The 27,291-nt window shown below is 48.6% G+C and overlaps 1 protein-coding gene and 1 pseudogene across 9 annotated transcripts in view; both read left to right on the top strand.

The window, feature by feature from the left end:
* Positions 1-27,291, top strand: part of MAGI2 (membrane associated guanylate kinase, WW and PDZ domain containing 2) — a 1,325,593-nt gene that overhangs the window by 1,284,424 nt on the left and 13,878 nt on the right. For 2 of the 9 annotated variants that reach the window (XM_077863874.1, XM_077863875.1), the window contains one exon: positions 17,303-17,904. The exons of 4 other annotated variants lie outside the window; for them this stretch is intronic. In XM_077863874.1, the coding sequence (XP_077720000.1) occupies positions 17,303-17,892 (590 nt within the window). In that variant the 3' untranslated portion in view covers positions 17,893-17,904. Of the gene's footprint in view, positions 1-17,302; positions 17,905-27,291 lie in introns of those variants that run through there. 3 more of the 9 variants (XM_077863877.1, XM_077863888.1, XM_077863881.1) reach the window with 2 other exon arrangements.
* On the top strand, positions 2,098-15,266 carry LOC144292907 (large ribosomal subunit protein uL13 pseudogene; annotated as a pseudogene).

A 27,291-nucleotide genomic window follows, 5' to 3' on the forward strand; every position in this document is an offset into this window, starting at 1 on the left:
TCTTTTAAGATTTTCATGTATTTATTCATGAGAGACAGAGAGAGAGAGAGAGAGAGAGAGAGAGAGGCAGAGGGAGAAGCAGGCTCCACGCAGAGAGCCCGACGTGGGACTCAATCCCGAGTCTCCAGGATCAGGTCCCAGGCTTAAGGCGATGCTAAACTGCTGACCCACCCAGGTGGCCCAACTTTTTCTTTTCTTAACCAGAGTGGCCCTATCCAAGCAGTTAGTTCCACAAATATTTTATCCTGCTAAACTAAATTTAGAAAAAAAAAAAAAAGTCTCCTCATCATGCTCACTTCCAGCAGACCTTACAGGCAGAGATCTGGGACCCCCTCGTGGTAAGAATTCTTAGCTTCTGCAGGTGCTTGTCAGAGGCGTCAGGACCTCTCAGCTCTAGCAGCCTCGGAGTGAGCAATATCCAGACGTGGAAGTAAGTCCTGCCGACTACGCCAACTGTCGGGCAGGGGAAGATTTTTCTCTACCCTTCTAGATTCTTCTGGCAGTCTAATCAAATTGACAAGACAGAGTAACAGAAAGACAAGTTTAAACACATATGTAGAGCGACCCTATAAGAATATGAGACCCACAGGCAGTAGGCGGATGAGGCTTCTATGGTATCTGAGCTAAGAAGAGGGTAGGGATTTGGGAGTCAAAGGAGAGGAAGACATTTCCTAGAAAGATGGGAAGAGGAGATGTTCGCCATGCCTTGCAGACAAGTCTTTCTGATATAAAACAAAGTTATCTTTGGTGATCGCGCTTTCTTGTTGCAGGCCCCCATCTACATGTTTCTGGGCACTTTAGGGGGAGGTAAAAAAAAACAAAAAACAAAAACCATCTTGAGTCTTTGTTTCTTAAAATTAATCAGCGTAAAATAATCCTTATGCCAAAGAGACACATTTTGGGGTGGTAAATTTTGCTCCCCTACAGTTCATATGCATTTTTTACAAACATACCAGGTTTCTCCGTATTTCTCTAAGTAAATTGCTAACGCTGGCTGCCGTTCCACTTCCAGGAAAGGGGAATGAGTGATCTCTGACTGATATTTATTTTTCATTCAATTGCTATTTATTGAACACTTAGTAGTATGTGCCCAGCACCGTTAGAGACCAAAGTTACGACAGTGAACAAAACAGATCCCAGGCCCTGTCTAATAGAATTACATTCCAGGAAGAGAGACACACAAATAAATTGTAGTAAATGCTGTGAAAAGAAACCAAGGAGCTGAACTAGGAAATAACCACTTTGGACAAGGTGGAGAGAAGCCTCTGAGGACCCTTCACCCTGGAGCTGACAGGTCTACTCCTGTGACACCACAAAGGGCCCAGCATTGAGGCTACAAATGCACACACAGCCCAGGAACTGGTTCCTCCTCCTCCAGCCAATGTGTATTGTTCAGAGGGGGCCTGCTGCACAAAGTTGGCCTTCGTGTCTGAGTCTGCACTGCTGCCAACAGTTCACCAGCAACCCCTCCGCACCCAATTGCCAATATCCTTTTCCCAAGCCGGCCTTTGGCTCCCCTGCCTGTCTGCAGCCTTTTATTTAGGCCGCTGCACTAGCACTCAGCAGGCCTTGCTGGCACATTTTCTGCATGTGCACAGACCTGCAAAACTCCAGGGCCCCGATGAACCATCATCCACAGCGATACTCAAAGACAGTTTCTCATATTTCTCCTCAATTCCATTTTATTTCTGGAGAAATGACTCCAATAAAAAGCCTTATCTTTTGTTAAAATGAAATTAGACCCGCTTGAAATCAGACACATATGAGCCCTGTGTGCTACAGACATGGATACCCATTGGCTTGTTTCTAGGAAGTTCTGAGACTTCATTTGCAGAAATAACACTTCAAGGGCGCCTGGGTGGCTCAGCTGGTGAAAGGTGTGCCTTCAGCTCAGGTGTTGACCCCAGGGTCCTGGGATCCAGCCCTGCATTGGGCTCCCTGCCCGCTGGGGGGTCTGTTTCTCCCTCTCCCCCTCCCTTTTCATCCCTTCTCCCTCAAATACATAAAATCTTTTTTTAAAGGGTAAAAGCAAAAAGAAATCATTCATAAGCAGCATTTTTCAAAACCTAGCCTAAACTCTTTTTAAGGTGAGGCCGACTCACGGCCTGCCACGGCCCCACCCATCCTCCTCCCACACCAGACCCCTCTGTCTTCAGCTGGTCTCCATAAAGCTGTTGGGGTGCGGCTCCCATCACCCCCCTCCCTTGCCATCTATCCACGCCCTGCTGGCCACACCGCCCCCTGCCCCCCCCCCCATTCCTTGGGAACTATAGCTTGAACTTGGAGGAGGGCTCCGATGGTTTAAAATCCTATCATCATCTGTTCCTGATTATCAAAGCAGGGGAGATGCAGGAGGAGGCTTTCCCAGCCCCATGGGTAGGGAGCAAAACTCTTTGGCATCATCAGCCTTTTTCCCTGGTGGGGAACAAAGGGTGTAATGACCTGGGACATGCAGCTGGAGCTAAGTTCACAGCAGCCCTTGGGGTGCTAAGTTCGGGGAGAGGCCTGTGATCCCAGCCAGGCCAGGTGCAGATGGTGCCGCTTACATCGTCTACTTGCCTCTGCTTGCCCTCACATCAGCTCTTCTATCTGGACACCTCCTGGGCTCTGGTCCTTTCCCAGGGGGTTTGTCGGGGGCAATCCGAATGACAGCATGCATGCGCAGCACTTAGCATCAAGAGTAAGTACCCGGCAATGTTAGCTGTTGGGGTTTGGGTTGGGTTTACCATTATCGTCATCACTTGCAAGTGCTTACTGCGTGCCCAAACCTGTGCCAGGTGCTCACGCAGCTTCTACAAAAGTATAGGCAATCTTAATTTTCCTAACAGGTGTCTGAGGTAGATGATGTGGCATTTGGGCTCGGAGAAGTTGAGTAATTAGTTGAAAGCTACACAACAGTCAGTAGTAAAGCTCAGATGTAAATCCATACGGCCTCAACTCTCAGTTCTCTTTCCTGTGCCCCGCCCACCCATCCTGCCATTGCAAGGTCAGGCTCCAGCCCTCCAGGGCCCTCCAGCACCTGCTGAACGGGCTCCGCAGGCCTCTGCATGTCTTTCCAATGAGGAAGCTCCTCGTGGTTTCCTCCCCCATCCCACTACAGCTCACGTGCTGGGTTTCGGCCGTGGAGGTCCGTTTGGAGTCCCCTCCACTGTCATGCCCACGCCCACGGCCCAGGACCTGACCACAAGAACGTGGGTGTGAGTGTCAATGCAGGATGGGTTTGAATTGCGTGGCTCGTGCTGGAACATAATGAAAAGCTTAGTTTGCAGAAGTGAAAGTGGGAGATGTGGGTTTTTTGTCTCTCCAAGGTAGGCAAGAGCTGGGCGTGATTCAAAAGCAGAAGAGAAGCAACCACTTGAAGAAAAAAAAAGGCTCATTATTGAAGAACTAGGGGATGACATTGCTGCTGATGCTAAAATTTTCATCAATCTAGTTTTCACTTCAAGACCATTTCCTCAGGGAGCCTCCCTGAACTCCTAAATGAGGTTAGCACCCCGTTAAATGCCTCTGTAGCACCCTTTACTTTTTTTTTTTAACTTTCTTTTGATGATACATCACATTTGAAACCATTTGTTCTACACCCACCTCATGCAACAAGCTCTGCAAGGGCAAGAATGTCCTCTTGTTTGTGCTGAATTCCCAGCAGTCGACACAGTGCTCAGCACCGAGATGTTCAACAAACGTTCATCAACAGCAAGATTAACAGTATTTCTCTGCCTGAAGAGCAATCGTGCTTCTGTTTGCCAATACCAGGAAGAGAAAAGGAAATTTCATTTCTTTATGAAAGAGTCAAAGACAACATGATACTGTGGTTGAAGCAATGCACACTGGATAAGGCTTAGTTCACACGCAACTTCTTTGTCAATATCAGTGAATGAGTCACCCGCTAGATAAGGAGGAGGATCACCTTATCACCCTCCTGTGTAAAAGCCTCCCCACTGTCTTTGGGTGAAGTTGTCCCCAACCTGCTCTCCCAGCCTTCCCTTCTTCCACGACCCCAGGCCCCGCTCCCCATTCCCACACCCACTGAGCACTTGCTGATCCCACTTTCTGGGATACTCTTCTCCACGTTCTGTGTCTGTGTTCCCTTTAAACTCAAACGAAAACCTGCACCACATCCCAGATACGGATGATCTGTTCTCGCACGCCCACCCCACAGCACTCCGTACTTGCGTCTGGAGGTCTAGAAGTCTGAAATCACGCACGATGAGTTCCTGGAGGCACTTGTGGTGTCTTGAGCATCTTCACATCGCCAGTGCCTAGCACACACCTGCCTGAAGGTCAGCACATCTTGTGATGAATAAACACACAAGAAAACCTCAAGGCCTCCTTGACTGTTCTCTTTTGCTCACAGCCTATAGCCAGTCCATCGGCAGGTCCAGCCTCGACTGTCTTCAAACCATATCCGGAATCTGCCCCCTTCCCACCACTTGCCTGACCCAGGGCACCGTCGTCTCCTGTCTGGGCAACCACAGTAACCTCCCGACCGGTGTCTTGCTTCCCCCTGCAATCCATTCTGCACACAGCAGCCGTGTTGGCCTTTTAAAATACTCCCCTGTGTGAGACCATCCAGTGGCCTCCAAAACACTTGGAATAAAATTCAAAAGCCTCACCGAAGCCCTGGGTGGTCTCACCCTTGCCCTCTTCTGCCTCCCGGGCCAACTTAGCATTCCTGCAATGCACCAAGGCCTCCCTTTGCAACATGTTCCATCTTTGCCCACATGACTTGTTACTTGGCATTCAAGGCCCCGCTCACTGTGAGCTCATCAGAGAGGCCTTCCCTGACTGCCTTATCTCAAACAGCACCCCACAGTTCTCTCTGCCTCTTCGCCTTACCTTATTTTCTTGTGTTGTACAGATCCACATCAGACGTATCACTATGTATTTGAATATTAGTTTTCTGTCTCTTCCTTGTGATAGGTCCATGGACTTCATAGATGTATTCTCAGTGCATAGACCTGTATGACATAAGCAGTAGGTGCTCAATAAATGTTTGTTAATGAGAGAAAAAAAAAAAAAAGCTTTCCCCAAGTGTCTGCCAAAGATGGCAGAAAGGCACGTCTGGTGAATGATGACCTCCAGGCACCCATCATGGCCCATCATTGCCACGCGACTACTGCTAGGCTGGAAGGGGGTGGTTGTGCACTGTGCGGGCAATGAACATTTCTGGCAATTTCTACAGAAACAAGTTAAAATACCTGGTCTTCCTCAACAAGTATATGAACACCATCTGGGCCCGTGGCCCCCACCACATCTTTAGGTGAACAGCAGGGATGTGCTGCTTGCCAGACTAAGCGAGGCCAGGCCACCCTGACCACCTTGGGGTGTTGGATAGGACTCTACCTCCCTCTGACAAGAAAAAGCAGTTGGTGGTTCCTGCTGCCCTCGAGGCTGTGTCTCCTCCTCCGCGAAAGCCTGTCTACCTGGGATGCCTGGCTCACAACATTGGCTGGAAGTACCAAGAGGTGACGGCCACCTCGGAGAAGAAGAGGGAGGAGAAGGCCAAGATTCATTAGGACAGCTCATGAGGTTACAGAGACAACCTGAAAAGAACATGGAGAAGGAACGTGACCAATATACAGAGACCCTCAATACCCCAGGGTCCCCAGTGTGAACGCAGTACTGTTGATTCCCCATGCTTGGCCTGCCCTGCCCTTCCTCCGTCACCACCCTGGGATGTAGGGGACCCAAGGGCTGCCCTCCAGGTGCCACAGGTGCTGGGGATTCAACAGCTGGGAACACAGAAACGGCTAAGTCACTACTTCTGTTTAAGAAAGGCCTTTCTTTAAAAAGTTACTTGACACATCTCTCAAATCCGTGAAGATAATTTGTCTATGACCTACTTGTTTGAGAGAGTTTTAGAAAATTGAGCACAGGAACAACCAGTGAGTTCAGTTTCAGCATTTGCAGAAATGAGCTGGAAAACCGTAATTGGAGGAGAAGCCTGCATTGTGAGGGGGGCACGTGTTTGAAACTTCTCACGCAGTCTTGTACTGTAGTCTGCAGCTGGTGGAATGTGGGAAGGTGCTTGTGGGGACTGCGACCTGGTGGGGTATGAAGGTTTTCAGAGTCACGCACAGGCTGGGGAGACCTGCACCCAGGAGGTCACAGGCATTGCCCTTGCTGCTTCCCTGTCTTTTGCGATCAGAACTGAGTAAGTTGTTTTTAAAGGGAACAAAAAAGGGATAGCTAAAGCTGCTGGCTCCTGGGTCCCAACAGAGAGAAAGAGAGAGAGAGAAGAGGACAGTGTTTTGAGAAATAAAACTGAATGCAGGAAAAAGAATTGTCTGAGGATGGCCTTGATGAAGTATGACAACAAGAACTTCGGGTGACTCCAGACACAAGAGCTTTGCTTCCACTAATTCATTCTCTTTTTAAAGCCCCAGAATGTTAAAAGGGGACTTTGTTCCCTGAGGACATTCTGATGGACATCACTTGTGGGGCCTCCCCCACTCCAGAAGTGGGTCAGTCTGCTGCCTGAGTCCTGCCCATGAATGGCTTACAGAAGCAGATGAGGGAGTGCAAAGAAGATCCTGTCTGAGTACCACAGAGACATGCGCTTAGCTGGAGTCGAAGAGTCTCCCCCGAGTGGCTTGTTTCCATTTCTTCTGTCTGTGGCAAGAGGTGCTTATTATCAGTTTCCACCATTTCTCCCATGAAACGGGTGCCTTATGATTGATTATTCTCATTCCTATTTCCGCTCTCTGCCGCTTCAGACAGGGCCGTACTGGTGTGATGAAGAACACGACTCTAGGAAAGCTTTGAGATTAAAGATGCTTCCGAAAGATTAGGGTAAAACCTGTTCAGATTCTGCTAACTCTGTGAACTCAGAATTCATTATCGGCTTCATTGGGCTAAGATGTATCTTGGTGCCATGGGGGGCAGGGAGGCAGGCCAGTTATTCGGTTATTAAGCAAACTAGTGGTGGAAACAGTATTTGCAAAAGGTGGAGCCAGTGTAAAAAGACTTTGAGGCACCAGGCTTAAAAACAGTTTATCAGCACTATGAATTTTTTCACATTTTAAAAATTGAGGTATACTTTATAGACAGAATACTTACCCTTTTTACTGTACAATTCTACCCAGGTTCTGAAAAACCCACGCAATTATATAAGTACTACCGTAATCACGATACAGAATAGCCCGTAATCCCCTCCCCACCCCCCCGATCTCTCATTCTCCATGTGGTCAAGCCTCTTCCCATGCCCAGACCCTGGAAACCACTATTCAGTTTTCTGCCCCTTTAGTGTCATCTGCTGGGGAGGCTCGTATAAAGGGGCTCACGCCGCATGTGACGTCTTGGGCCTGACCGCTCCCTCTCCCCGTGGTGAGGCTGAGATTCGCTCACGGGTGGACCAGTTGCTTGTTCCAGTCCGCGGCTGACTCCTGTCCCTCGCCCCCGGGGTGTCATGGGTGTGTTGACCCATCACCAGGTGATGGACATTTGTGTTGTGTCCAGGCCCTGCTGCATAAGAGCGAAGCCACTCTAAAACTTCACACGCAGGTTTTAGTGTGAACTTAAGTTTTTCCTTCACTTGTGAGACAGCCTCAGGGCGGGATGGTGAGGTTGTACAGTAACGAAACGTTTCACATTTTTTTTAAAGATTTTATTTATTTATTCATGAGAGAGAGAGAGAAAGAGGCAGAGACACAGGCAGAGGGAAAAGCAGGCCCCACACAGGGAGCCCGACGAGGGAATCGATCCCGGGACCCCAGGATCACGCCCTGGGCCGAAGGCAGCCGCTCAACCACTGAGCCACCCAGGGATCCAGAAATGTTTCACTTTTTAAGATACTGCCAGACTGTTCCCAAGTGGCTGTTCCACTTCTCCTTCCCAACGAAAACGTAAGAGAGTTTCAGGGGCTCCGCATCCTTGCCAGTTATTTTCGGGTCGTTGGTTTGGTTTGGTTTTTCCTTTAGCCACATTAGCAGATGTGTAGTGGCATCTCCTTACAATTTTGCATTTTGCTGTTAGTGATGTCGAGTCTTTCTTATATGCTCCTTTGCCATTCAGATATCATCCTTGGTATCATCCTTTGCCCATTTTTAAAGTTGGGCTTAACTATTAACTTAATGACTGACATGTATATAAACCCTCATACATAGTGTTTCATTTGATCACAGGTCTGGGAGGGCACCCAGGGAGACAATCTTCCCCAACTCTTGGTTTTCCATCTCCCTGAGAAATTGAGGCTAGGATGCTCCAACGGCTTGCCCTGGTCCATGCCGAGGGGCAGCACTGGAGCTGGAAGCCAGGCCCGCCGGACACCGCTTCCTCTGCCAGCGGCTGGCCACTCTCCCTGAAGACACGCGGGGCCACCGCTGCCCAGCAGGGGGTGATCCACCCGCCGAGGCTCCGGGTGACTAAGTTAGGGCCAGGTGGCGTCTGTTCCGCCCTGTGCCCCAGACATCTCCATCGCCGCTCGCCAGCAGAACGTCCCCGTGCTCGGTCTCCCTTCTCTGGAGTCCAACTCCCAGCGGCTAACACATAAGGGGAAAAAAATCTATAAGCAAACCTTCCCTTTCTCCTCTTCCCACTCCCAAATGGGGATTTTTGCATTTTAACAGGGGGTCTCAGAGGCACGTTCTTCTTCATGTAGTGGTTTACAAACTGCTTTATTAGAGCTTCAAGTGAGAAATGGCCTAAAGACCCAGGCAGGGGTGACGGTTACCAGAGAGCAGGTGGATGGTGAATGCAAGGAAAGGTGATGGGGATTAAGGAGGGCGGAAGAGACCGGGCAGGTGGGAGGGGGGTGAAGGGCCAGAGGCTCTGGATCCACCCCACCTAGCCAAAGCTGTTCCATTTTTGTTTGTTTTACACATTGGCTTTCATTTAAGATTTTATTTGAAAAGAAGAATGTGCTGCTTTCCAAAAGATGCTTAAAATAAATGAACCAGCATGTTTCTCATATGTCCTGTAATGCAGGTGTTGAGCTCATTGAGACCAATGCCTGAGCAGCACCGCATTCCAGGTCGCATCTGGGTCATCAAGACTCTACCTGTTGAAAAATAGAGCCGAGTCTCACAATCTGTACTCCCAGACACACCTCTGATGAGTGACACCAAGACAGCAACCCCCTTGGCCCTTGGGGCACAGAAGGGCTTGGCTGGAGTCTTCGGACCTTGATCATTTCCATTTACTCCAGTCCACTGACGACACACCGTATTTTCCATATTTTTCTACGTGTGTCCTGGTGTAGAAGAAGAAAGCAAGCACCAAAACAGAGGAGGGGCTTGGGCCCGGGCTCTGGAGTCCTCTTGATTCTCACTTACCCTGAGCAGCCCTGCCACATTGCTTAATATATCTAACCTCGGTTTCCCCATCTACACAGTGGGGATAATTGCAGAGCTGTTGTGAGGATTGAAAGCTCCTGTATACAACGCACCTGGCACAGGTCAGGTTACAGGTGAAGCCTTCAGTAAATGGTAGCTCCATGATCAAGAGCCCCATCGGCCCTGAGATTTGCTCCTTCAGCCCTGGAGGTCAGGTTTGCCACAGGCTTACTGCTGCACCTTTGATTATGCTCTGAAAATGGTTATTTTGCTGCAAAAATAAGCAAATATGGTCACAATTTTTAAGGTCATTGACGTTTATAACACCTAGTTTGCATCTCTCTGGGAACAAAGGTGACACAAATACATGTTTGAATGCCATTAACGATGCCTCCAGACAGGAAACCATGCTTCAGAAAGAGCAAGAGCAAAGGAAAATCATTAATTTGTTCAGAAGTTTTTTAAAGGCACATTTTTCTTTGTATTTCGTTACAAAAAGCAATCACCCTAATGATGGTTGAACAGATCCAAATGAACCATTACAGCTTGGACCCATCCTGAAAAGATTTTTCTTTTGAACACCAAATGACCTCACATTACTGTTCTTTGATCTACTCTAGTCATTGTTTCTTACATTTTCCTATAATATTGTAAATTAGAAGAAAATATAGTTCAGTGTAACCACATCAGTCTTCTCCAACCCAGCCAACCGTCGGCTGCAACAGGAGAGGTTTTTATAGCAAGAAGGGACACTTACCAAATCCATGGATCTCTTTGCAGAGTAAGCTCATTTGTTTGAGCAGTAACAGTAGGTCTTGAACTGACTCTGTGTCTCCAATATCTAGTAGGAGTATTTTCAGGCCAGTCCAGGTCAAAGTGTGACACTGTGAGGGCCATTTTAAAAATACATAGTATTTTCTGCCCTTCAGAAATGCAATTTCATTATCTTCTGATTCCTGCTCGCGTTTCCAGCATTTTCACAAATCAACACCCTCACTATGGTGACTGCCCCTCCGTGGCCAAGGTTCAGACACAAATGGCATCTCCTAGTCTCCACTTAGAATAATGATGGAGCTGCCTCTGAAAGAATCACTTTCGATGGGAGTTTCTAGGATACTGCCCCAGAAGAGAGGAGTCCCATTTGACAATCAAAATAGAGGATGGCCAAGGAGTCTAGCGACAGTGTTTCAGCTGAGTTGCTAGAACATTGAACAGCCCCACCCCACTCCTGACCAGCTACGCAGCCTGCAACAAGTTACTTAACCTCTTTGTACCTCAGTTTCCTCATCTGTAAATGTACAGTTTTCACGTGGGTAAATACAGTAGAAGAGTGACTGGTATTAAGTCAGCCCCTCACTCCATGTTCCCTGCTGCCATTATTAGCCATACAATAGTGCTAACACTACTGCTACCTTCCTGAACACCCTTCCCCGAAAGGCAGCCACTAGGCTCTTCATCCCGGCCCCATGTTGGCAGGAGGAGAGCAGTGCCGGGGGCCTTGGGGCAGGGCCTTGGGGACCAATGGGCCCAAAGCTGGAAGCCCTAGGAGTCTTAGCTGAGGTGTGGGACCGGAGACAGGCCCTCCTTCCCCTTCAGCAATCCCTGGCTTCCTCCGAAGGGGTCTCTCCCTCACCCTTCAGCACAGGATAAAATTAACTCTTCCTTGATGCCGGTTACATTTTCCTCTTCTGCACAATTTTTTGCTGGAGATAAGAGCCACCCAGGAAAACCAATAATGCGGATACTTATTTACTGCAATAAGTAGTCTATTCCTAGTAGGTCACCTCTTTGTTACTGTCACTTGACTTGCTTTTATATGCCATAAAAAAACAAGCTGTTCAAACACAGTAGATAAGGGTTTTTGTTTGTTTGTTTTTTAATCTTAGGCATAGCGAGATTACGTAGTGGAAGACTACATTTTATTTTTCAATATTGCTGAGTTCCTACAAGATAATTCAAGAGATCACACATCTTTTAACTCAAAGTTAATAGTACACGTGTGTGTGACTTCTGTACAGATATACTAATAATATGTAATTATGTATTAATCAGACCATTTTCTTTTTTTTTTCTTAAAGATTTTATTTATTCATGAGAGACAGAGAGAGAGAGGCAGAGACATAGGTAGAGGGAGAAGCAGGCTCCATGCAGGGAGCCTGATGTGGGACTCAATCCCAGAACCCCGGGATCATGACCGGAGCCAAAGGCAGACGCTCAACCACTGAGCCACCCACGTGTCCCTAATCAGACCATTTTCTAGGACAGATCCAACTGGCTAGAGCCAACAAGAAGCAGGGGAAGAAACTTGACCTTAACTTAGGAGAGGGATCTGCTCCTTCTGCCAACACAGTGTGAGCTATATAGGGTCTATCTGGCCTGTGGTTCATCTGAACATTCACTGGCACGTTGACTAATGATTCCCCAGAGATGAAGCTCCTTTAAGCAAAGTCATTGCATCATCGTGGCTGAGAAGGTTAACAAAGGAAAGAACATCTGTTGAAAGCCAGGGGAACTTGACTGCCTGCTTTATAGATCCAGAGCTCCCCTAGCTTTTTTATCCCAAGGGACCACTGATGAAAGCCATTCCAGTGCCTTTTTTGTTGCTGCTGTCCTTCCTCTCTGCATGCCTCCCCCAAACTTATTTATTTGCCCTCCTGTCAAATACACACTAGCACTTCACCACCATCCTCTCTCTGAAAACTGATAAAAGTCAGGGATGCAAACCTATATTTGCTGATTATTCTCTAAATGAAGATCTGAAGTGTTTGCTCAAGTAAGCATTGGGTTTCGAGTCTTCCGTGTTCTCTTTGTGCAACTAATTGAGTCCATGTTCTCTTTGTGCAACTAATTGAGTCCGTGTTCTCTTTGTGCAACTAATTGATTTGTTCATCGAATATTCACTGGGCACTTATTACCATGTCCAACACCGTGCTAGGCGGAAATTCCCAATGGATAAACAAGACTACCGTGGCCGCTGCCCTCATGAAGCTTGTGATCTAGTAACTGGAACTTCTATTAATCGAATAAGCAGGCAGATAGAGAATCACCAATCGTAAGTACTATGAGGAAATAAAGACAAGATGCTCCTGAGGACAGCAGAACATCTACCTTGGATTGGGGGTGATATTTAAGAGCGCTAAAGAATATAAAAAGAACCCACCATATGAAGAGTTGGGGAGAAAACTTTCTGGGCAGAAGAGTCAGCAGTGACATACATCCCAGAATAGAGAAGGAGCTCGGTGCATTTAGGAACTGAACGAAGACCAGTGTCTTCACTGGAAAATAGAGAGTAAATAGAGATGAAGCCGAGGGGGCTGGCTGGGGCCAGATCATGCAGTTTTTTCTGGGTCATGGTATTAATTTTGGGTTTTTATCCAAAAACAGTAAGAATCCCTTGAAAGTTTTAAGCAAAGGAATGACATGATCTAATTTGTGTGGCGAAGATATTGTTGTGGGTGCTGTATGAAGAATCAAGCAAGTCTGAATAAAGAGAAGGGTGGTTTATTGTAGCAGCCCATGTGAGGAACAGTAGCTTGGCAGGCCCATCCCTTGGGTGTGGGAACTAGGTTGGTTGTCCTGAGCATTGAACTCAGGGGAGGGTGTGTAGTTCCCAGTATCCTACACTGAACTTCTCTTGCCTGAATAACACTGAAAGTCACTGTTGAATTCTCTGCCTTTAACAGCATCACCAAGGGTTTATGAAAGATGTGCACACTATGGCCTTCTTTTAAATGGGATTATCTTGGGCAGCCTACACCGGTTGCATCCTTCCAGGGACAGCCCTGGATCTTGACCTCAGGTGGCGAAGGTGAAGGCGAACATAAGTTGACAGAGTCCATGTCCACTTGAAGATAAGACTCATAAGACTTGCAGGTGGATTCCGTTTGTGAGGTGAGGGAGAGAGAGCAATCAAGACTGACTCCAAGTGATGGTTGTACCACTCACCAAGATGGGGAAAGAAGGACAGAGTGCAGAATAGGTTCAGGGAGAAAAGATTTCCACTTGGGACTTGTTACAGAGAGGATGCCAATGGACGATCTGAGTGGAGATAGCAAATGGACAGGTGGACACCAGCCCAGAGCTCATGGCGTAGAGTTCAGAAACCTCTGGGAGTACTGCTGTTGTATAAAAGCTACGTGAATAGATGAGAACGCCTAAGAGACACCATAAAGCACGAAAATAACCTAAGACCAGTCCCTGAGGAATGCCAACATTTAGAGGCCAAGTAAAAGAAGAGGAAGGAACGGCCAGAGAGGTGGGGTAAAGAACAGGACGATGGAGTGTCATGGAAGCCAGGGGTTCACTTGGTGTCTGGGAGTGGTCATCTGTGTGAAAGGTGGTGAGATAAAGCATGACGATGAATACAGAGAGGTGTCCTCTGAACTTGCCAATAGAAAGATCACTGGTGACCTAAACGAGAGCAGTTTCACTCCGGGGGGCCAGCGGGAGAGGGCGGGTAGAGGAAGCCGGGCTGGAATAAGAGGCTCTCTCTCTCTCTCTCTCTCTCTCTCTCTCTTTTTTTTTTTTTTTTTCTGATTTCAGCCATTGGGTCTGCTGGGGTCTTTGTTTGGACAGAGGGGCTGCAGGAACCCCGGCAGGCCCACATGGCTGATTTTGTCTCCTAGGAAGCATCTCCATGATTTCTAATTCTAGGCTTCCTCAGACGGGAAGAACGTGGGGAGCCCGTCTTCTGGGCACCAGACTCAGTAAATGAACACGGTGACATATGTCAGGTGGTGGCCAGGTTCGAAGAGAAAGAGAAGGGAGAGGGGACCTTGCAAATACCAAAAGACAGTCTGAAGGAACCAGCAGGAAATGTGGCTATTTCTTTTGGTCATCATGTGTCAAGGCTTCACGAAAACCCTAGTTTGCACCCCAGTTCGGGTCACGTCGACGAGGCGGGTAAAAGGCAAGGTGGGGGACAGGCTGCCCGCCACCTTGGTCTACTACACTCAGCTCTGCAGGCTCCTGCCTGGTGCAGGTGCCACGTGGCTGGTGCTCGGGTGGGGAATTCTTGCCCAAAACAAAACCATCAAGCAACTTAGTAAAGGTCCATCCTTTAAAGTCATTTTACTTTAAGATGCAATTCATTTTAATTTCTGACTAATACTCTCAGTCACGAGTGGCTTGGGATAGTTTAGCTTTTGGTTTCCACCACTAAGAATTCAATGATCTATAAACAAACACTAGAGAAATCTTTTTTTTTTTTTTTTTTTTTTTTTTTTTTTAATAAGAGTGATTCTTCTGTATCTTTGCATTTGGAATGATTTCACCTTCTGGTTTACTGTCAAGAGTAAGAGGCTCAGAAATAAATACTAACCATTCTGTCCAGTGATGATGGGGTCCAGGTCCTGTTGGTCAGCAGTGGCCACTGAGCAGGTCCATTTCACATGCTTTGATCCTATTTGCAAGGCAACAGGTTAGGAAAATGTTCTTAGTAAGTAAAAAAGAGTAAAAACACCCAACCTTTTACTCTTGGCTGACCCATGTTGTAATCTTGGTCAAATTACTTAACCTCTCTCTGCTTCAATTCCTCCTTCAGGAAATGGTGTGAATAATATCAACCTCCCTGTATCTCACAGTTAACCCAAGGCCAGCTAATTAACTCGGCCCTACAGGATGGAATTGGCAGAGGTAGGGGAGGGGGGTGTTGGGAAGAGATAGTAAACTGTGAAATGGCATCATCACAGTCCAAGTTAGAGATTACCATTGCACCACTACCCTCTAGTTAGGCCTTTTGGAGACCACCGTTAACTCCTTCAGGCAATCTCTTCCTGTCTGATGGAGTGGACATGGTCTATCATTTGCTGTAACGGTTTGATTTTCAAATTCTAGCCCAGCCAGAAGCAGAACATACTCCCAATTTTCAACAAAAACATTTGCATTTGAGGATTTTAGAATACTCTTTGAAGTAGCCAAGGCCACCTGGGGGTAGAGCAAAACCACACCTGGGATCACAGCCATCAGGGATGGATGATTTACTGCACTTACAACCTCACCTACAAGTATGCTAGTTAATACGGCCAGTCCATACGTAGCTACTGGGACACAGAGTAGAAATCTGACTCAACTGTGTGTAAAAAATCGTTATAATCCTCCCATTGCAAAGTGCTGTCCCCTTTAAAAGTGCATATCTCATCTCTATGATGTAAACACTTCAGTCACCCCTTATAAAAGGAGAAAATGAGGCTCAGAGAGATCAAGTAGTTGATCCAAAATCACATCTTGGTGAATGCCAGAGGCAGGATTCGATTCCAGGTGTTCTGATGCTTTTCCAGGACTTTTTTACTCCTTATGTGAACATGATAATAGAACTACCTACAAAAAGAAGGAAGAGAACACTGAGCCCTAAATATTCCATTCGAATTGAACATCCACGGAGAAACTTTTTAAAACTGATCTGATATTGTACAGGTGGCCCAGAATTACTGGAACTATCCACCCCACTGCCTTCTGCCTGTCGTTTCCTCTTTATAAATCAGCATCAAAGGTACTGGATAAGAATCCTCAAATTTTAAGTCAAGTAGACCCTTGACATTCACTGATTGAGTCTGAATAAGGGCCTTTAATTGTCTGCCACGTATAAGGTTACAGCGGCAGGAACTGATTCCCAGGCACCGAGGCTCGTGTGTGGAGCTGAACGTCCTGGCTAGTGAGGAGCCTCTCCTGCCACCCAGCACCCCTGATCAGGAGGCCTCGTCGTCCCCACTCACGACCCTATGCCAGTTGTATGGAGAGAACTTACAGTCTAAGGAGATATTTCAAAGTTTGAGGATTTCCAAAGGTCTTGGGGCCTAGTCCTTGCAAATACCAAGGGAAGACTATGGGATTTTCCTGCTTTAATCTTGATTGGGGAGCTAGAAACCCAGGGGTAATGTTAGAGCTCATGGTAGTAACTAACCCATCTCTGCTTCCTAACACATCTGTCTTCCTTCTACTCGGCTTCTGACCAGTGGTTGCTTTAAAAAAAAAAAAAAATCATTCCTCATGTGTATCATCCTGTTTTGTGTCTTGTCGTAAATTGTCTCGAGTCCTTTCTCAAAGTAGGGAGCTCTGAAACCCCGAATAAATGTTGAAACTAGGCTTCCTAGGGAGAATCATTTCTGGTAGCCTGGCCCTGCTATGCTGTCAGAACTACTAGAAAGGATTAAGGAATGACTTCCAGAAGGACGACAGTAAACGGTTTCTGATGACTTCATCCAAATTCTGGGAGCGCCTGGTGGAAGCTAATGATGCTTCGAGTGACACCTAAAGGCTGCAAGTCACTGTCCCGACCCCTCCTCCCAGAGGAGCCAGGCCAGGGCTTCGGCGAGCTCGGTTCGCCCGCGGGGTCCACGACCCGCCCCACCGGGTCCACGACCCGCCGGGGGGCCTGTTCGCAGCGGATGTTCCGGGCCCCGGGCTGCTGATGGCGCCGGGGGGCCACCGGGCCGGCCTACGGGACACTGGGGCGCGCTGATTCCGGGGCTGCCGAGCGCGGGAGGCGCGCGGGGCCCGCAGCCGCCCCGCTCCCTGGGGGCGCCCGGGCGAAGGGGGGGGGGCCCGGCTGCAGCCTCGGCCTCCGGGGGCGTGGCCTGAGCAGGGGGCGTGGCCAGGGCGGGGGGCTCGGACCCTCGTGCCCCCGAGCTGGGCGCCGCCCTAACGCTGTGCTGCCCGCCCGCAGCCGCCCCGCTCCCTGGGGGCGCCCGGGCGAAGTGGGGCGGGGGGGCCGGCTGCAGCCTCGGCCTCCGGGGGCGTGGCCGGAGCAGGGGGCGTGGCCTAGGGGCGGGGGCCTCGGGCCGTCGTGCCCAAGAGGGGGCGCGGGGCGCGGGGTGCGGGGTGCGGGCGCCGCCCTAACGCTGTGCTGCCCGCCCGCCCGCAGCCGCCCCGCTCCCTGGGGGCGCCCGGCTGCAGCCTCGGGGGCGGGGGGCGGGGGGCGGGGGTCGGGCCGCCGGGGGGGGCGTGGTCGGGGGCGGGGGGCTCGGACCCTCGTGCCCCGGAGGGGGCGCGGGGCGCGGGCGCCGCCCTAACGCTGTGCTTCCCGCCCGCAGACGACCCCGGCTCCCGCAGCGCTGCCGCCGCCGCCGCCCCAGGGCTGCAGGAAGTAGGCGCCCCCCCGGAGGACGGCCCCCCTCCACTGGCCCCGTCGCACCCGGCCCCGCCCTCCGAGCCCTCCCGGCACACCGGCCCAGACCCGCCTTGGGACAGCAAGCGGGAGCACGACGTCCGGAAACCAAAGGAGCTGGCGGCCGGCGGCCAGAAGAAGCAGCGCCTCGGGGAGCAGGCGGAGCGCCCGGCCAGCCCGCGGAGGGCGGCGCGGCCCGGGCTCGAGGGGGCGCCCGGCGGCCGCTGCCCGGAGGCGGGGGCGCCGGGGCCCGCGGCGGACGCGGCGGGCAGGGGGGGCGGCGGCGGGCAGGGGGCGCCCCGCGGGGCGGCGGGCGCGGAGCTCGGCCGGCGGGGGGGCCCGGGGGCGGCGCCTGCGCTCGCGGGGCGGGGCGGGAGCGGGGGCGGGGCGGGCGCGCGGGCCCCGGGCGGCGCCCCCCCGCGCAGGGCCGCCGTGGCGCCGGGGCCCTGGAAGGTGCCGGGCTCCGACCGACTGCCCGGCGCGCGCAGGCCGGGAGCCCCGACCGCGGGCCGCTGAGCCCCGCCGCGCCCCCCGCAGGCCCCGCCCCGCCCCGCCGCGCCCCCCGCAGGCCCCGCCGGCCCCGGGACAACCAAAACCACGTGGAGAACACCGCGGAGACAGTGCAGTGTAGCTTTAGTAAAAAAAAAAAAAACGAAAAAAAGAAAAAAATCTCAAAAAAGTAAAAAAATGACCCCCGCTGCATGAAGGATTTGGATGCCATCCAAACTCTCTACCAAGAAACCGGACAAGTTAAGAGCAATCACAAACTGGAATATCGCCTTAAAAAAAAAAAATTCAAACTGCACGGAGCAAGCTGAAACTGAGACGAGATTATATCTTTTAATTGATCTAAAGAGTTGTAAATAAATTGTTCTCGACCTATCTAGACAGGGGTTAAAAGGTTTCTTTGGACCATCCGGAACTGCTGCCCACGACCCGGCCCGCCCCGGCCCGCCCCGGCCCGCCCCGGCCCGGCCCGCAGGACGACTTAGGAACCTAGTGCGTTCGTCGCTGTGATGCCATTTTTACTGCCATTTCTGTGATCAAATCATGTTTCTGTACATTTTCAGTGGTAGGAAAAAAAAGAGGTTTAAAAAATTGTATCTTAGGGAAGAGATTGCCGTAAGTCAGAATTTTGCAGTTTAGCTCATAGATCTTAATTGGTTTTCATCTAAAATAGGCATTTTATGATTGAAGGGCCACAATTTGTCGAATCGAGGTCGGCACCGCTGCAGTTCCTTCATGAAAAGGCTTTTTCCTAGGGTCTCAGGCTAGCGGAGAGGGTAGCTTCTTTGACAGCAGTGTTCTATTTCACTTATTTTATTGTCTTTTTTAAGATCCTCTTTCCACTACTTCATTTTCACTTTGATAGAGCAGAGGCAAAGGGTTTCGCCTGTATTTCTCCGATTAGAATGAATCCCCAGTATTAAAAAATCATGGCCAATTTATTTTCATGAAAGAATGTGAACCTTTTAGCATTCTTTTTCTGCTTTGCCTTCCCTTATTCTTTCTCCTTTTGTTTGGTTTGCTTTCTCGTCTCTGCATCCTTTGCCATTTTTAAATGTCTTCAGCAACCTCTGGATGTTTGGGTTTATGTTCATTGATCTGCGTTGATCCCCTATTACCATCCTAAGGCTTGCCTTTCTTCTCTGCCCTTTGAATATTCCTTTGTAAAATGTTAGGGCAGTTAATTATCCATTGGTACTTATTTGTAGCTACACATATTAAAAGGCAAACTGTTTTCTGAGGGCAGTTTCTCTTTAATTTGTCCTGAATGAATGAGGCTTCATCCTTCCCAGATTCTGGCCCTTACAGGAGTTCAAATGCAGATAAGCCTCACCTCCCTGAACTTGTAGTCAAATAAGTAAAAACGGGAGATCAGATCCATCACACAAGGTCACGCCTAATAGCCTCTCTCCGTTGACTCTTTCCATCTCTGTAAATTGCAGCAACCTGAGCACTGGCCGTTTAATTTCCATCAGGCATAGGTGTAGTCGAGTTGTTTGACAAGAGGAGAACGTGGCCGAAAGCCTCAAGTGAAGAATCTTGCAGCTTGTAAAAGCAATTTCCAAAAATGGAATCCATTCATCACAAACAAAAGCACAAACACATGTAGCAGTTTACAATACTTTTGGTTTAATCTCAATTAGTCTTTCTCCCCTGGACTAGACATCCAGTAGAGTTTGCCATTAATTTATTGAATCTGGTTTTGGACAATGCTTCTGTAGTGTAGCTGCACGTCCCGGTACTGTATCCTCTGACCTTTATTTTCCATGTGTTACAAAAGGATAAAAAAGTTGAGATTACGCTTGCATAAACTCTAATTTGCACAGTTCACGGCTACTACTTGTGCAGTAATTGCTTTATGCGGCTGTAATCCATAACCTGTGAAGACAGCACATCATCTAAATCCCATTCCAAATAATATTTCTGTGTAGTGTTAGCTGTGAATTTACCCTGTACAGCTGTATCTCTATAAATATAATTCCATGTATTAATAGTCACAGAAAGACTGTAAGTGAGCAACTATTTTTATGAAACGCACCACTATGGATAAATTAACTTTTACAGAAATCTTGTTTACTGTATGATATTCTAAAACACTGTCAAATAAAATATATATCCAAAAATCTTTTCTTTTTCTAACTATATAGGCTGTGTGTTAATTTGAAGTAAGTCGTTACTGGGGGGTTAATTTTTAAACTGCAGTTTTCATAATTCTTTTTAGAGTGTAAATTGAATGCCCCCAAACAGGACTTTTTTTTTTTTTTCCAAACTTGAATCTAAATGCAGTGAAGTTATACAGGAAAAAAAAAAAAAAGACTGTTGACTTTTTTTACCCAAGTAAATCCGAGTTTTCTCAAAAGCACTCTAGTTGACACTTGCCTTTCAGCCAACTCCATCTTTTATGAACTGCCAGTATGTTTCTGTTGCTTGCTACCCTGATTGATATTGTGCCTTTTTTTCAAAAAGGATTTCAAGTATCAATCAACAATAAATCCCATCACATTTTTTTTCCTTTTTATTCTGAATTTCTTCATGTTTATGCAGAAGCCAACATTTAGTGAGCAGTAGTGTAGAGGTCCAAAGTCAATGGCTGACTATGCCCTCTGCAGTGTATTCCAGAACCTACACCAGGGCGAAGAGAGGTCTGTGGAGTCTGGGGAGGATGACACCCCCGCCATCACCGAGATCACAATCCAAAGAAACAGCCTTCAAACCTCATCCTGTTGGGACTTCCTACTGATGTCAGTAGGGAGCCTCAAATCCCTAAACTGACCATTTTTCCTCCACTATTTTTTTTTCCTCCACTATTAATTTTTTTGAAAATTAGGTATGTGTCACTTTTGGGAAAGAGAAGAAGCTGACATGAAGTGTGAAATCAAGCACAAAAGTTATAGTATTTGTAATAAATTTATGTCATTCTTTATGAACTAATCTAAGAAGGCCTGGCACAAGCCAAAAAAGCAGAAGGCTCGCCAAATGATGCAATTAACAAAATGGGGTGTAAATATTAAGGATGCACAGCTAATTACCATTTTTTAAAATGTTTTTTAGAAGCAAAAAACATAAAAGTCATTAGGACATCGGAAAGGTCAGAAATCAGAGACTAGAAGGATTAAGACAGGGACAGAGTGGGAGTGTGTTGAGGCCAGTGAGGCACCCGGCTGGACAGGAGGCCTTCCTAGGAGTCAAAGGGCCCCAAGGTCAGGCAGGAAATACCAAGAAGTGAAGAGAGCCGGGTGGGGACGGGGCCCATGGACAGGCACTTCCCTCCTCTGAGGCTGTCATTTCCTCAGGTCCAAGTCCACCATGGAATAGCCTTTCAGGTTCTCAAGAGGATAAAAAAAAAAATCAGCTTTTTATTTGAAATTTTGTGGTTTTTATAGTTTGACAAGTTTAATTCACATTTTTAAGAAACACTGAACAAGAAGACAAAACGCTACCAGCACACCCACCACTGCAGGCCGGTCCGGCCCACGGCCCACCAGTGGGCAGCCTCGGTCTAGGGTCAACAGCCCGACCCTCAGCGGAGAGGCCCTGGCCCTCATATCAGGGTCTCATTCACCTTCCAGGCCCCACACGCGGGGTCTGGGAAAACAAAAGTGTGTGGCGCTTAAGTCCACACATGCCTAGAACTACGTGGACCGTGTATCTAAGCGTGAGGCCCTCTGCCGGAGCCCTGATGGCTGTTCTCGCACTAGAGGCGGTTTGCTGGGAAGCTGACCCAACTGAAGCCATTTGAGACTTCATTAGTGGCTCCTGAGGTGTAAGCGTGGGTCTCCCCAAAGGTGAATCTGCCCTGCCCCAATAGTAGTACTCTTTTCCAGGCCAGACTCGTGGCAAAATCAAATGGCCTAATTGCCAAAGAATTTGCACTTCCCAAAGATCCTTTCTCAGACAAGCAGAGGGCCAGACAGGCTGCCTGCAAAGCCCCACGAGTCCTCTCCCGGGCTAGTGTAGCAAGGGTACCAAGCCTAATGCCGAGCTCATCCAGGGCACCAGCTGAACATGCAGAGTATGGTCACGATTACCGGTGGCAGTGCTGTGGGCCACAAGCCGTAGAGCGACATCCCAGAAGTAATCACCCCCTTGCTGGACACTCGCTGGCATTTCGCCCAGACAGCCCAGTTACCGGGGACCCCACAGAAACGTATGTCCTACCACTCAGGGGAAGGTGACTGGCAGCCACACATAAGAGTCAGCTGTGTTTTTAAGGCTTCCAATAGTTGGATGGGATCTTTTCTTCGATGAAACTGCCTCCCGGAGAGTGAGTTCACCTAGAACAACCTGGGAATCTTGTGAAGCAACAAAGTGACCTTTGACTTCCCTTCTTCGGTGGAAGGGCAATTTTCTAAAAACCTCACGAGGTGTATCTGTGTGAAGGGAAATTAAGCATCCTCCGTGATTTCATCCCAGGCCATCTGCCTTCATACGGAAGAGCACACACTCCTGGGGCACGAAGAGATTTCTTAGGGGGCACACAGGCAGGGACAACTCAAATGCAATTCATTTTCAGAAATTCAACTTGTATTTTTATGCATTTCAAACCCATGGACTGCCAGTTCCACTTTGCCACCTGCCCAATGCAAGGGGCCTTTACGTTAGAGAAGCAAGATGAGCTTATCATCCAGCCTGGATTTCACTCTGGTACATGAGCTCGGGGGGTAAAAACAGAGAGAACTGGAGAATGCAGCCCTCCTGCAGGAGAATCCAGAGAGCATCGGTAAGAAATATTCAACTGAGCAACACCTTCCTTCATCCAGAAGCCCTGGTAGGGTTCCTATCTAAACCTGAGCACCCACGTTCATTTGAATTTTAAAATAAAGTCACAGTTTTTCTGATCGAATGCGTGATGGCTATTTGTCTGGCTTGACCACAACAACTGGCTTTGCCAGTTGGAGTCTGTGGCAGTTGTTTTCCATAAATTAAGGAGTTAAATCTACAAACGCAAGGTTCACACCAACATAGTTAAAGCACGCATACAAGAGAAAACACATCCTTTGCAAGAAATTTGTGCGGGAAAAATGTAGGTGTTAACTTTAAAATGAAACGGGATCCAAAATTTCATAAAATTATTTCAGGGGCTCCATGTGCTAACAGGGTCACTCCCTAGGACAAACCTACTTAACTCCGTCTCATAAACGTTTATAAAAAGATTGGAGTGTTATACCACATATGAAACCTTACCGGCGAACAGAACACAGCCTTCAGCCTCAAGCTGCGTGTCATCTAGTTGGGAGACCACGACAATTAACACAAGACAGGATAGGGGTGATCCGGGGACGCCAGCTTCAGCGGGGTGCGGGAATGGTTGGAGGCAGTTAGAAGGCATCCTGGGTATGTGGCATCTTAGCTGGGTTGGAAGGGTAGGCGAGATTGCAAGAGGCGGGTAAGGTGTCAGGGAGAGGTCAGCATGAGCAGAGTTCAGAAATCTAGAGATTTGTTAGAGAAACTGTGAATTGTTTATTTTGAGCAAGACTCTGTGAGAGAGAGAGAGAGAGAGAGAGCCAGAGCCAGAGCCAGAGAGACAGGGAGGTGGAGGGAAGGAGGGAAGGAGGAGAGAGATTAAACAGAGGTAGTTTCAAGCGGATAGCTTATTCCATTAGGAACAGTTGGGAGTTATTAAAGCTTCCTGAGCAGAGAAAAGATAAAATCAGCACGTGGCTGTGGAAGGAAGTCCTGGCCGGCCCGTCCAGGGTGAAGTGGAGGTGGGAGACGCTGGCAGGTGAGAGGTAAGGAGACCTGAGCCCCCAGAATGGAGGGGAGAGATAGGAGGGCTCTGCGGGAGGGAGGACAAGCAGGCCTCAGGCTTACCTGTTGCAAAGCCAGGGACATTCACCAGCTCCAAGCCAGAGTGAAAAAGAAAATGTCAGGAGGACCAGACCTAGAAGGGACAGTATTACATTTTTTTATAAATGTGAGAGCTCCTCACACTCAGGTCTCCCAGTTGGAAATACTCACCGGTCAATAATCATAGACTAAAAAGACGGGCATGCCCCAAGGAGAATGAAGCTCAGACAAGAGACTGAGCCTCGGATAAAGGTTTGGGGGCCACTCTCTAGGGTCTTGTTGGGATTCCCTCCCAGAGGTTCTGATGTAACTAAGACGGGACCATGTGGGAGGGGAAACGGCCCATGCATTATAAATACACCCACATAAGGATCAGCATGCAAAGCGTGCTTTGTTACAGAAAGGGAGGATTCTGGAAAGATGTGACTTCTATCTAATGTCCAGGAGCCACCAGGAAAGATGTGAGCCAATTTATGATCCCCGTCCTTAAGAAGAGAATGAAAGTGAGCTGCAAGTGGTTCAACTGCAAAGAACATGGAGAAATGCATAGGAATACTTCAAAACCAACGGTCCTGTCTGCCACACTTTTCACATGTTAAAGATTAGCAGGGGTTGTAGGACTCAGTGGCATACCTTCCAATTGCTTTGGTGTTATCTCTTATTAATAGGAACCCCTGGATTCTTGCTTCTTGATCTGGATCGCCAGCTCTGGGATGCCCTTAGTTGTTCCTCAAAGCAAGCTAATGTGGGCAAACGAGCTGCTACAAGATAAAAACCCAGAAAAAAAAATCTTATATATATACAAAATCACACACGTGTACACACACAACACACACTTGAACATGAACACAGGCATATACCCAGGGAATCCAACCTCAGTATATTAATTGTGGCCAAATAAGTTACACGCCCCCAAGGTACGTGAAAACCTATGGATGACTTAGTCCGTTTTAAAGCAGGCCCATGTGCAATCATCATCTAGACAGAGAACCAGTCGGGGCCCCTGACCTGAGCCTGGCGCGGAGGAAGTATTTGCTATACACACATTTTTTATTGTTGTCATTATTATCAGTTGAGAGATATGTAAACATTTTCAGTGATGCTGAGATTCTCATTTAACATTGATGGGGTGTTAGCTGTGGGCGAGGCACAGAGGTGTGAGACCGTAACCGTGTGCCAGGCAGGCACTACCCACTTCAGACAGCTGTAGGGTTGGAGGCACCAGGAAGAGAAATGTTTCACATGCCAAGTGCGAGGGGCTCTTGGGCCACCCAGGAGGAACTATTCATCCAGCCCATAATCTAGACCAGACATGGAGATACTCCATCAAAATGGCTTAATGTCATTTGAGCACCACTTGAGATGGAGGCTAGCTTGAGGGAGTGAGAGCTACCAAGGAGAAGTGAAGGAGGCAGAGGCAGGTTGGGGGTGAGGGGGCAGGAGGGGGGGAGGGGTGGCTGGGTAAATGGGGGCTCAGCAAGGGGTGGGAGGGGTGCAGGCGTCAGATGAGAACTGTAGGGGCAGGAGCAGCACAGAGGAGCCCGAGCCTCAGGGAATGAGGTGACCAACCCACCCCGCTTTGCCAAGGATTGCCCTTGTTTTCAATCTATGAATCAGTGTCCCAGCAAACCCGGATGGAAGGGCGTGTGGCCAGGACTGGCAAATCTGCGGGTCCCACTGGAGGTACAGATGATGGGAACCGGCCAGGAGGAGGCTGGAGAGCCACGGGACCCAGGACTCACAGGGCCTACCAGGCCTTGGCCGAGATTTGAGCCTCCATTGAAAAGGCAGTAGGAGGCTACTTGGGTTTTCACTGGGCAGGACAGGCCGTTCCTGTACCTAACACTCTGGCCTGGAGTGGAGACCACCATGTGCTCCCTTCACCCTCCTCCCTGCCTCTCTCCTTTGACCTTTAGCCGTGTGTCCCTTCCTCCATCGTCTGTGGGAGGTTTCAGGCCTCCCAGGCTCAGCCTCCTGGGACTTCTGTCTCAGGCACATGACGCCAGCCTCTCCCGGAGGACTCAAGAGCCCTTGCTGGTGCCCTGACGACTTTGCAAAGAACTTCCCTGTCTGGTCAGTGCACATGCTCACAACTCGTATGTTATGGTCCCCCACTCTTTCCTCTGTCACCCAGGTGTGGACAGAAGGCTCATCACAATTTTCTACAATCAACCCTCGCGATGCCTGGCATATAATAGGCACTCAGTGGATACTTGCTGAAAATTGGATATTAAAACAAAACAAAAAAAAATAAAATAAAATAAAACTGACCTCATATATAAATCCAAAATAGTTCCCTTCAATAAGAATGGCTCTCAACACGGTAGGTGGCCCTGACTGGTCAGAGTAGACAGTTCATAATTTTTCTCAGACTTTTTGCTCCTATTTCTTCAAATCCTGACAGAGTGGCTTGACCTTATTATTTGAGAACTGCTTGGCATGAAGGCTAGTTTCTGTAACTCACTCAAGTGCATTATTCAAAATAAACCCATGCAACTACTTCCCCTTGACTTTCTCCTGTTCATGCTCCGGCCCAGCCTCATCCCAAAGCCAGCAGGGCTGGAGCAGGACCTGGCTCTAGTTCTTATGTCGGTAAGGTAAGGTCATGGCTAGAGCAACGAGGATAGCATAGGCCTTCCTGTTCCAGCTGTCCTTGCTCAAAACACAGGGAGAGACTTTCCACTAATATCCTTGGCTAAATTCTAGCACACTGTGTCCAGCTGGTCAGCGTTCCTTAAATGAACTTGGCCTCCCCACTGTAAATGTTTGCCGAAAGCATGCAAAAGGCCCCTGAGGATTTTGGCCTCATGTGCCTGGTCCAGACTCTCTCTGCCTCTCTGCTCCAATTACAGCTCTTCACAGTAACACACACACACACACACACACACACACACACACACACACCCCTCACAGATTTGACTCCCTGTCCAGGCTCACTCATATCAAGCAACCTTTGAGTGATTGCACTTTCAGCTGGGCCAGTCCAGCCAACCATAGCCCTGCAGTCTATACCAGAGCCCTGATGCTCACCCACTGGCCCTTGACTAAGAGACTCCATCTGAGTTCCCTGTCCTGCCCTCTCAAGATCAAAGACCCTCATGGTCTGCTCTCTACTAACCTTCCCACTGGACAAAGCATATCATTCACAGCCCAACTCAAACTGTCTTTCACTCTCCGTTTTTAATCTGAGCCAACGAATACAAAACCAAGATTTTATTGTTTTCTTAACTATTGCCATTATCAAGGAACTAATGGTATGAGGGCTTATAGTGTTCTAAAGCACAGTGAGGTATGGATCTCTTAAAACATGAAGGAGTCACCTGGAACACACACCCATACTAAGGGGATTGGGGACAGCCAGTGGTGATTCTGTCCTGAATTCTCAACCAAGATGCTTTTAAACAGAAGCAGTGAATTGTCAACCACTTCCAGAAGACTAGCTGCTGTCCAAAAAGGTGTACACACAGGTAACAGGTCAGAAGTTGCTGATTAAAGTAGATTTTCCTTATTTAGTGATTCAGAAGCCCATGTTCCTTTTATTCTGTGGCTCCACCATTCCCTAAAGCTTTGCTCCTGAAAAATAGTTTGAGCATCAGCAGCACTGCCATCCCTGGGAGCTTG

The sequence above is a fragment of the Canis aureus genome, chromosome 21, assembly GCF_053574225.1.
Source record: "Canis aureus isolate CA01 chromosome 21, VMU_Caureus_v.1.0, whole genome shotgun sequence".
In the NCBI taxonomy this organism is placed as follows: domain Eukaryota; kingdom Metazoa; phylum Chordata; class Mammalia; order Carnivora; family Canidae; genus Canis; species Canis aureus.